The 11,935-nt window shown below is 33.5% G+C and overlaps 1 protein-coding gene across 1 annotated transcript; it reads right to left on the bottom strand.

Moving 5' to 3' along the window:
- Positions 1-4,023: 4,023 nt before the first annotated feature.
- LOC137643710 (protein starmaker-like) lies at positions 4,024-6,971 on the bottom strand. The gene has a single exon (XM_068376411.1). It carries the CDS (start codon positions 6,603-6,605, stop codon positions 4,320-4,322), a length of 2,286 nt encoding a protein of 761 aa, XP_068232512.1. The 5' UTR covers positions 6,606-6,971; the 3' UTR covers positions 4,024-4,319.
- Positions 6,972-11,935: the final 4,964 nt, after the last annotated feature.

Here is an 11,935-nt window from a genome sequence, read left to right as displayed (position 1 = left end):
AAAAAGTCCTTCTTCTCTCCATCTTTCTTAGTCCATCAACTTGATCCTTACAACTGAATCCATTCCTTACCCGATGATGCAGCGCTTGTACCATCTGTATCAAAGGATAATTCCTCCTAAAATATATTTGCTGTCCTTCTTCTAAAGTCCACCAACTTGATCCCTCAAACTGAATCCTTCCTTTACCTTTTTTTTTCCATAGTTTTATATATATTTTTTTTTTTTTTTTTGGAATTCCTAGTTTTTTGCTGCTGGAGCTTCACCTCCTTCTTCACTTTCTCCTCTTGCTGCTGATGCTGCCTTTTTCTTGGATTTTCTATTTTATATTTATTTGGGATTTTTTTTTTTTGCTGCTGGAGCTTCACCTCCTTCTTCACTTTCTACTCTTGCTGTTGATGCTGCCTTTTTTTTGGATTTTCTATTTTATATTTTTTTTGGATTTTTTTTTTTTTTGCTGCTGGAGCTTCACCTCCTTCTTCACTTTCTACTCTTGCTGCTGATGCTGCCTTTTTTTTGGGATTTTCTATGTTATATTTTTTTTGGATTTTTTTTTGTTTGCTGCTGGAGCTTCACCTCCTTCTTCACTTTCTCCTCTTGCTGCTGATGCTGCCTTTTTTTTTGGATTTTCTATTTTATATTTTTTTTGGATTTTTTTTTTTTTGCTGCTGGAGCTTCACCTCCTTCTTCACTTTCTACTCTTGCTGCTGATGCTGCCTTTTTTTTGGGATTTTCTATTTTAAATTTTTTATGGATTTTTTTTTTCGCTGCTGGAGCTTCACCTCCTTCTTCACTTTCTCCTCTTGCTGCTGATGCTGCCTTTTTTGGGGGGATTTTCTATTTTATATTTTTTTTTTTTTTTTTTTTTTTTTTTTGCTGCTGGAGCTTCACCTCCTTCTTCACTTTCTCCTCTTGCTGCTGATGCTGCCTTTTTTTTGGGATTTTCTATTTTATATTTTTTTTGGATTTTTTTTTTTTTTGCTGCTGGAGCTTCACCTCCTTCACTTTCTCCTCTTGCTGCTGATGCTGCCTTTTTTTTGGGATTTTCTATTTTATATTTTTTTTGGATTTTTTTTCTTTTTTTTTGCTGCTGGAGCTTCACCTCCTTCTTCACTTTCTCCTCTTGCTGCTGATGCTGCCTTTTTTTTGGATTTTATATTTTATATTTTTTTTGGATTTTTTTTTTTTTTGCTGCTGGAGCTTCACCTCCTTCTTCACTTTCTCCTCTTGCTGCTGATGCTGCCTTTTTTTTGGATTTTCTATTTTATATTTTTTTGGATTTTTTTTTTTTGCTGCTGGAGCTTCACCTCCTTCTTCACTTTCTACTCTTGCTGCTGATGCTGCCTTTTTTTTGGGATTTTCTATTTTATATTTTTTTGGATTTTTTTTTTTTTTGCTGCTGGAGCTTCACCTCCTTCTTCACTTTCTCCTCTTGCTGCTGATGCTGCCTTTTTTTTGGGATTTTCTATGTTATATTTTTTTTGGATTTTTTTTTTTTTGCTGCTGGAGCTTCACCTCCTTCTTCACTTTCTACTCTTGCTGCTGATGCTGCCTTTTTTTTGGGATTTTCTATTTTATATTTTTTTTTTTTTTTTTTTTTTTTTATGCTGCTGGAGCTTCACCTCCTTCTTCCCTTACTCCTCTTGCTGCTGATGCTGCCTTTTTTTTGGGATTCCTATTTTATATTTTTTTTTTTTTTTTTTTTTTTTTTTTTTTTGCTGCTGGAGCTTCACCTCCTTCTTCACTTTCTCCTCTTGCTGCTGATGCTGCCTTTTTTTTTGGATTTTCTATTTTATATTTTTTTTGGATTTTTTTTTTTTTTGCTGCTGGAGCTTCACCTCCTTCTTCTCTTTCTCTTCTTGCTGCTGATGCTGCCTTTTTTTTGGGATTTTCTATTTTATATTGTTTTTGGATTTTTTTTTTTTTTTTTTTTTTTTTTTTGCTGCTGGAGCTTCACCTCCTTCTTCACTTTCTACTCTTGCTGCTGATGCTGCCTTTTTTTTGGGATTTTCTATTTTATATATTTTTTTTTTTTTTTTTTTTTGCTGCTGGAGCTTCACCTCCTTCTTCACTTTCTCCTCTTGCTGCTGATGCTGCCTTTTTTTTGGGATTTTCTATTTTATATAATTTTTTTTTTTTTTTTTTTTTTTTTCTTTTTTTGCTGCTGGAGCTTCACCTCCTTCTTCACTTTCTCCTCTTGCTGCTGATGCTGCCTTTTTTTTGGGATTTTCTATTTTATATTTTTTTTGGATTTTTTATTTTATATTTTTTTTGGATTTTTTTTTTTTTTTGCTGCTGGAGCTTCACCTCCTTCTTCACTTTCTCCTCTTGCTGCTGATGCTGCGTTTTTTTTTGGATTTTCTATTTTATATTTTTTTTGGATTTTTTTTTTTTTTTTTGCTGCTGGAGCTTCACCTCCTTCTTCACTTTCTACTCTTGCTGCTGATGCTGCCTTTTTTTTGGGATTTTCTATTTTATATTTTTTTTGGATTTTTTTTTTTTTTTTTTTTTTTGCTGCTGGAGCTTCACCTCCTTCTTCACTTTCTACTCTTGCTGCTGATGCTGCCTTTTTTTTGGGATTTCTATTTTATATTTTTTTTTTTTTTTTTTTTTTTTTTTTTTGCTGCTGGAGCTTCACCTCCTTCTTCACTTTCTCCTCTTGCTGCTGATGCTGCCTTTTTTTTTGGGATTTTCTATTTTATATTTTTTTTTTATTTTCATTTTTTTTTTTTTTGCTGCTGGAGCTTCACCTCCTTTTTCACTTTCTACTCTTGCTGCTGATGCTGCCTTTTTTTTGGGATTTTCTATTTTATATTTTTTTTTTTTTTTTTTTTTTTTTTTTTTTTTTTGCTGCTGGAGCTTCACCTCCTTCTTCACTTTCTCCTCTTGCTGCTGATGCTGCCTTTTTTTTGGGATTTTCTATTTTATATTATTTTTGGATTTTTTATTTTATATTTTTTTTGGATTTTTTTTTTTTTTTTGCTGCTGGAGCTTCACCTCCTTCACTTTCTCCTCTTGCTGCTGATGCTGCGTTTTTTTTTTGGATTTTCTATTTTATATTTTTTTTTGGATTTTTTATTTTCTATTTTTTTTTGGATTTTTTTTTTTTTTTGCTGCTGGAGCTTCACCTCCTTCTTCACTTTCTCCTCTTGCTGCTGATGCTGCCTTTTTTTTGGGATTTTCTATTTTATATTTTTTTTGGATTTTTTTTTTTTTTGCTGCTGGAGCTTCTCCTCCTCCTTCTCTTTCTCTTCTTGCTGCTGATGCTGCCTTTTTTTTTGGATTTTTTATTTTATATTTTTTTTTTTTTTTTTTTTTTTTGCTGCTGGAGCTTCACCTCCTTCTTCTCTTTCTCCTCTTGCTGCTGATGCTGCCCTTTTTTTTGGATTTTTTATTTTATATTTTTTTGGATTTTTTTTTTTTTTGCTGCTGGAGCTTCACCTCCTTCTTCACTTTCTCCTCTTGCTGCTGATGCTGCCTTTTTTTGGGGATTTTCTATTTTCTATTTTTTTTGGATTTTCTATTTTATATTTTTTTTGGATTTTCTATTTTATATTTAAAAATTTTTTTTTTTTTTTTTTTTTTGCTGCTGGAGCTTCTCCTCCTCCTTCTCTTTCTCTTCTTGCTGCTGATGCTGCCTTTTTGGATTTTTTTTTGTTATTGGGGTTTTCAAAGGATTCAGCTTTTTCCTCCCAGCCCAATTTCTTTGGTCCCCCTGTTAGGACATGACTGCGTACTAGAAGAACCCTGTCTCCCCCCCTCTGCATAGCCAGTGTTCTAGATTATTCCCCCAGAACCACCCGAAGGTTAGTATCCGAAAGAATAGATCTAGATATCTGACCGTTTGTTCACCTGACGAAGCCCCTGTACGACCCCACCAGGGAACATAGCATACTAGAGAAAGACAAGGTTTTTCCCTCTGCAGAGCAAGTCCTCCAGGGTATACCACGTCCTTCAAGCTGGGTAGTTGAGCCACCCATCCTAATCGCTGGATATTTCCTCCCATAAAAAAAAGTCCTTCTTCTCTCCATCTTTCTTAGTCCATCAACTTGATCCTTACAACTGAATCCATTCCTTACCCGATGATGCAGCGTTTGTACCATCTGTATCAAAGGATAATTCCTCCTAAAATATATTTTCTGTCCTTCTTCTAAAGTCCACCAACTTGATCCCTCAAACTGAATCCTTCCTTTACCTTTTTTTTCCATAGTTTTATATATTTTTTTTTTTTTTTGGAATTCCTAGTTTTTTAATTATTTTGGAGTTTTTATATTTTTTGGGATTTTTATTTTTTGTTTCCGGGAGATTTTTCAGTTTTGAATTTAACGATTTAATCTTGATCTTCCTTTGGTTCCTTGGTTCCCTTTAGCTCCTCTTTTTTTATTCTTTTTATTCTTTTTATTCTTCTTGTGTTTTTTAGTTTTTCCAGTTGTTTTTGGTTTTTCGTCATCATCTTCATCGCACGAATTATCTGAATCACTCAAGTCTTCAAAGAATCTCTTTGATTTCTTTTCTTCTAATAAATTGGATTTATTCTTCATTTTTTTAGATTTTTCAGTTGTTTTTGATTTTTCTTCATCATCTTCATCTTCATCGGACGAAACATCGGAGTCCCAGTTCTGAAATAATTTACTTGGTTTCTTCTCTTTTCTTAATAAATTGTATTGATTGCTGTCTTGTGCCTGACGCGGTCGCTTGCGTTTGCAGCCCGAAAATAATTTGTCAAGATCAGGCAATTCTTCAAGGGACTCATTTGATTTTTCGTCATCTTCATCGGACGAAGACGTATCTGAGTCACAGTCCTCAAAGAATCTTTTTGGTTTCTCCTCTTTTCCTAATAAATTGTGTTGATTCTTTTGTTTTCCAGAATTTTCAGTCGGTTTTGATTTTTCATCATCTTCATCGGACGAAACATCGGAGTCCCAGTTCTGAAATAATTTACTTGGTTTCTTCTCTTTTCTTAATAAATTGTATTGATTGCTTGCTTGTGCCTGACGCGGTCGCTTGCGTTTGCAGCCCGAAAACAATTTGTCAAGATCAGGCAATTCTTCAAAGGACTCATTTGTTTCTCCATCTTCTGATCCTAGAGATTCTACCTCATTCAATTCTGATGTATCTTCCTCATCTCTTTGTATAGATGGAATCTCAGTCTTGTTTTCATTGGAAATTTCCTCTTCATTTGCATCTTCAGTCTCGTTTTCTTCCGTTCCATTTTTTTCCTCGAATTCTACAGTACTGCTTTCTCCAACTGCTTCTGCCTCCTCCAGTTTTTCAAAATCTTCTCCATCTTTTGATCTTAAAGATTCTACATCATTCAATTCTGATGTATCTTCCTCATCTGTTTGTATAGATGAAATCTCAGTCTTGTTTTCATTGGAAATTTCCTCTTCATTTGCATCTTCAGTCTCGTTTTTTTCCGTTCCATTTTTTTCCTCGAATTCTGCAGTACTGTTTTCTCCAACTGCTTCTGCCTCCTCCAGTTTTTCAAAATCTTCTCCATCTTCTGATCCTAGAGATTCTACATCATTCAATTCTGATGTATCTTCCTCATCTGTTTGTATAGATGGAATCTCAGTCTTGTTTTCATTGGAAATTTCCTCTTCATTTGCATCTTCAGTCTCGTTTTCTTCCGGTCCATTTTTTTCCTCGAATTCTGCAGTACTGCTTTCTCCAACTATTTCTGCCTCTTCCAGTTTTTCAAAATCTTCTCCATCTTCTGATCCTAGAGATTCTACATCATTCAATTCTGATGTATCTTCCTCATCTGTTTGTATAGATGGAATCTCAGTCTTGTTTTCATTGGAAATTTCCTCTTCATTTGCATCTTCAGTCTCGTTTTCTTCCGGTCCATTATTTTCCTCGAATTCTGCAGTACTGTTTTCTCCAACTATTTCTGCCTCCTCCAGTTTTACTAAATCTTCATCTCTTGATCCTAAAGATTGTTCATTTTTGAAGTCTAATATCTCTTCATCTGTTGGCAGAGATGGCATCTCAGTCGTATTTTCATTGGAAATTTCCTCTTCGTTTGTCTTGTCTTCCGTGTCTCCGTTTTCATCCGTTACAATGTCTTCCATTTTATCTTCCATCTCATTTCCGTGCATGTCGGTCAATTCCTCCTCTTCCTGCGTTTCATTTTCAGAAACCTGGTTCTTGCTGTATTTCCCCCACACTCGTTTACATACATAAAAACCTCCGAAAGTGGCAGCAAGAATTCCAGCCATCTTCGGCCAATAGACGTAATTGTCAACTCTTCGGAGAATCTCTTCAGCTCCAGTTTCCTGGTCGCCTCCAGAGGCGCTCCTTGCCAAGTTCAACAACGGTCTATCACAAGCTGATACGCTCGGCTCTTCGTATCCGATGAGGGATTGAAGGCCTACGTACCCTAGAGTAGAATGCAGAATCTGCCATACCCTATTTTGGGCCCTGTAATCCTGCAAACTTTGTCGGGCAGCGTCGCAAATGGCGAGCTCTTCCTCAAGCGCCTTTCGCCATCCAACGCCACCATTAATAAGCATATTACCGAAGGTCCTCATTGTTGTGAAAACACTCCGGTCCAATATTTGGGTAACACCTTGGTAAATCGATGTAACAAAACTTTGGAAAGCCATGATACTTGATACCCTAACAATATTCCTTCATGTGGGTTTTTTCTAAGAAATGACAGATGGTCTTCAGTTGTCTCCGGAAGCCATTCAAGAATTCGTCTCCACGAAGACTCATTTTGATCTGCTTCTTGCGATTTCCTGTTTTCACGAAAATCATTTGGAGATTTCCTGAAGAATTAACTTCCTTTGGATGAAACATTTTTAATATAAATCTTGACAATTATATTCTTTTTATTTAGTAGTATGAAGCAAAGGAATTTATCATTCTTTTCTCTTGTATTTATCGTGGAATCTCATTAGATTTATCTGTTAAGTTCTTTTCCACAACGAACTTTGTTGTGGCTTTCGGAAGTCTTCGACGGGGCTGCCGGAAATCATCCAGGGACTCTTGTCCGTGAAGACAAATTTGGAATCTAATTACACTTAAAAAATTCTGCTGAATTGTAAAGCGCAAACACACACACATACATACATACATATATATATACATACATACATATTCATACATACATACATACACACACACACACACACACATATATATATATATATATATATATATATATATATATATATATATATATATATATATATATATATATATATATATATATATCGTGGTCCGAAAATTCCACCCACGAAAATTCCACCCACGAAAATTCCACCCACCAAATTCCACCCACGAAAATTTCACCCATGCAAAATTCCACCCACGAAAGTTCCACCCATATTTTCTATATTTTTTATTTTCTTTAATTTATCTAATCATTAGACCAAATGAAACTTTGTTTATTTCATATCAATAACTGAAGGTTTAAATAACGTACCGAGGACAAACAATCATGTGGAAGGTTTTAATAGTGCTCTAACAACGTCGTTAACAAGTATCCATCCAAATTTATGGACAATTTGCTCATCACTCCAAAAAGAGGAAGTTCTAACCCAAACTAAAATTATTCATTTAAGACGAGGAGACGAGGCTCAGAAAAGAAAGAAATATAAGTCTATAAATGAGAGACTTATAAATCTGGTAGAAAATTATGAGCCATCATGCATATTAGAATTTCTAAAAGGTATAGCACATAACTTGCATGGTTAAATAAATTTAATTTATTTTGTTTGAATTTTAATTTTGCATAGGTTGCAATACGAAATGGATACAACCAATAAATATTATTTTATGTAATAAAAATTTTCTGTTTCCTTTACCATATGTATAACAGTAATTTCAACCTCACTTTCAATGGATACAATCAATAACTATTATTTTATGTTTTAAAAATTGTTTGTGTTTCCTTTCCCATATGAATAATAGTAATTTCAACCTCACTTTCAATGGATACAATCAATAAATATTATTTAATGTTTTAAAATTCTTTAGAAATTCTTTGTGGGTGGAATTTCCGTGGGTGGAACTTGACGTGGGTGAAATTTTCGTGGGTGGAATTTGGTGGGAGGAATGTTCGTGGGTGGAATTTTCGTGGGTGGAATTTAGCACTCTCTATATTGAAGAACAATATATGGGTTTTTCCTGTTAGTTTGATTTTGGGGAAATTTTAACTTCACGCTAGTATACAGGATGTATTTTTAAGAGAGAGAGAGAGAGAGAGAGAGAGAGAGAGAGAGAGAGAGAGAGAGAGAGAGAGAGAGAGAGAGAGATAGTAATAATAATAATTTCACTAATTTTAACAACAGCAACAATTTTTAATAATAATAATAATGATAATAATAATAATAATAATAATAATGATGATGATGATAGTAGAGAGAGTAATAATAATAATAATGATGATGATGATGATGATAGTAGAGAGTAATAATAATAATTTTATTAATTTTAACATTAACAACAACAACAACAACAACAACAACAACAACAACAACAACAACAACAACAATAATAATAATAATAATAATAATGATGATGATGATGAAGATGGTAGAGAAAGAGTAATAATATGTTTTTTTTATTTTAACATCAACAACAACTAAAAGGATAATAATAATAATGATAATAGTAATAATAATAATAATAAGAGAGAGAGAGAGAGAGAGAGAGAGAGAGAGAGAGAGAGAGAGAGAGAGAGAGAGAGAGAGAGAGAGACATTTATGCAGGTGTGGATGCACATTTAGTTTAACAAAAAAAAAAAAAAAAAAGATTAATATTCTGCCCCAGTCCAGATCGCTTCAGTTTTGGTATTGTGTCATAAAGGGAAGTTGATGGCCTTCATTTTATTCACTTTTTAAACAACGTCGGGAAAACCAATAATGTAGCTTTCTTTTCCCATTTTGATTTATAGATAGCTAAGATAACTTTATTTTTATATCAGAAATTCCCGAGTTCTTTGCGTATTTAAATTTTGAGATATGTTGTAAATAACTTTATTTTTATCTCAGAAATACACGAGCTCTTTGCGTATTTAAATTTCGAGATATGTTGTAATTAACTTTATTTCTATATCAGAAATACACGAGCTCTTTGCGTATTTAAATTTCGAGATATGTTGTAAATAACTTTATTTTTATCTCAGAAATACACGTGCTCTTTGCGTATTTAAATTTCGAGATATGTTGTAATTAACTTTATTTTTATATCAGAAATACACGAGCTCTTTGCGTATTTAAATTTTGAGATATGTTGTAAATAACTTTATTTTTATCTCAGAAATACACGAGCTCTTTGCGTATTTAAATTTCGAGATATGTTGTAATTAACTTTATTTTTATATCAGAAATTCCCGAGTTCTTTGCGTATTTAAATTTCGAGATATGTTGTAATTAACTTTATTTTTATATCAGAAATACACGAGCTCTTTGCGTATTTAAATTTCGAGATATGTTGTAATTAACTTTATTTTCATATCAGAAATACACGAGCTCTTTGCGTATTTAAATTTCGAGATATGTTGTAAATAACTTTATTTTTATCTCAGAAATACACGAGCTCTTTGCGTATTTAAATTTTGAGATATGTTGTAAATAACTTCATTTTTATCTCAGAAATACACGAGCTCTTTGCGTATTTAAATTTCGAGATATGTTGTAATTAACTTTATTTTTATATCAGAAATACACGAGCTCTTTACGTTTTATAAATTTCGTGGTGTTTATTTTTTTCCACGGATATTTTTTTGTTATTTTGATGACTACATTCGCTCTTGCTATTATATCATATAGATAGAATGTTATTACATTCCTGTATAGATTTTCTTAGTATGAATGTTTTATTGAAACATTATTATACTTGTAGTTATTTTTTATTCGCAAACAAAGCAGCATGAGATTCATAGTTCTTTTCGAAATTAGTGTCAATTTTATTATCACTTTATCTAGTAATTATATATATATATATATATATATATATATATATATATATATATATATATATATATATATATATATATATATATATATATATATATATTATATATATATATATTCTCTCAATTTGAATGAACATTACATTAATTTCTTTTCTTGTTTCTCATATTTGACTCAGAAATATTATGGGAAATAAATATCTTTACTTCTTTATTATTAGAATCTGAGCGAACTTGAAATCAATTTCTCCTATTAAATAAAAATTAAATAAGAAAATAAAAGACCTTTAAAAGACATCAATATGAGAATTCTAACCATCTATTACAAACATAAGTAAATCAAAAGATATTAATAATCAACGTACAGATGACGAGAATCAATCAATAGATTTCGTTCCTTTTGTAACAAAGAGCATCCATGATCAGACAGGTTAGCTGTGACTCATACTCATGCACGAGAATAGTCTGAAGGGAAGTGTTACTCATTCTAGAATCACAGTAGAAGAGAGAGAAAGCGAGACTCATTCTAGCATCACAGTAGAAGAGAGAGAAAACGAGACTCATTCTAGCATCACAGTAGAAGAGAGAGAAAGCGAGACTCATTCTAGAATCACAGTAGAAGAGAGAGAAAGCGAGACTCATTCTAGCATCACAGTAGAAGAGAGAGAGAAAGCGAGACTCATTCTAGCATCGCAGTAGAAGAGAGAGAGAAAGCGAGACTCATTCTAGCATCGCAGTAGAAGAGAGAGAGAAAGCGAGACTCATTCTAGCATCACAGTAGAAGAGAGAGAGAAAGCGAGACTCATTCTAGCATCGCAGTAGAAGAGAGAGAGAGAAAGCGAGACTCATTCTAGCATCACAGTAGAAGAGAGAGAGAAAGCGAGACTCATTCTAGCATCACAGTAGAAGAGAGAGAGAAAGCGAGACTCATTCTAGCATCACAGTAGAAGAGAGAGAAAGCGAGACTCATTCTAGCATCACAGTAAAAGAGAGAGAAAGCGAGACTCATTCTAGCATCACAGTAGAAGAGAGAGAAAGCGAGACTCATTCTAGAATCACAGTAGAAGAGAGAGAAAGCGATTTAAAAAGGAGGGAGATAGATAAGGAAGGATTTGGAATTCATCTCGAAGAGAACGCTCCTTTATTATTATTATTATTATTATTACCAGCCAAGCTACAACCCTAGTTGGAAAAGCAAGATGCTATAAGCCCAGGGGCCCCAATAGGGAAAAAATAGCCCAGTGAGGAAAGGAAATAAGGAAATCGTGTTGAATGCAGATATATTATGGGAAATAAATGTCTTTACTTCTTTATTATTAGAATCTGAATAGTCTGAAGGGAAGTGTTACTCATTCTAGAATCACAGTAGAAGAGAGAGAAAGCGATTTTCAAAGGAGGGAGATAGATAGTTAAGGATTTGGAATTCATCTCGAAGAGAACGCTCCTTTATTATTATTATTATTATTATTATTATTATTATTATTATTACTATCCAAGCTACAACCCTAGTTGGAAAAGCAAGATGCTATAAGCCCAGGGGCCCCAATAGGGAAAAAATAGCCCAGTGAGGAAAGGAAATAAGGAAATAAATAAATGAAGAGACCAAATTAACAATAAATCATTCTAAAAAAGGCAACAACGTCAAAACAGATATGTCATATATAAACTATTAACAACATCACAGGTAGTAGGTTGGCCAGGGCACCAGCCACCCGTTGAGATACTACCGCTAGAGAGTTATGGGGTCTTTTGACTGGCCAGACAGTACTACATTGGATCCTCCTCTCTGGTTACGGTTCATTTTCCCTTTGCCTACATACACACTGAATAGTCTGGCATATTCTTTACATATTCTCCTCTATCCTCATACACCTGACAACACAGATTACCAAACAATTCTTCATCACCCAAGGGGTTACTGCACTGTAATTGTTCAGTGCCACTTTCCTCTTGGTAAGGGTAGAAGAGACTCTTTAGCTATGGTAAGCAGCTCTTCTAGGAGAAGGACACTCC

The sequence above is a fragment of the Palaemon carinicauda genome, chromosome 7 (assembly GCF_036898095.1).
Source record: "Palaemon carinicauda isolate YSFRI2023 chromosome 7, ASM3689809v2, whole genome shotgun sequence".
NCBI lineage: Eukaryota > Metazoa > Arthropoda > Malacostraca > Decapoda > Palaemonidae > Palaemon > Palaemon carinicauda.
This window is presented reverse-complemented; position numbering and strand designations above follow the sequence as displayed.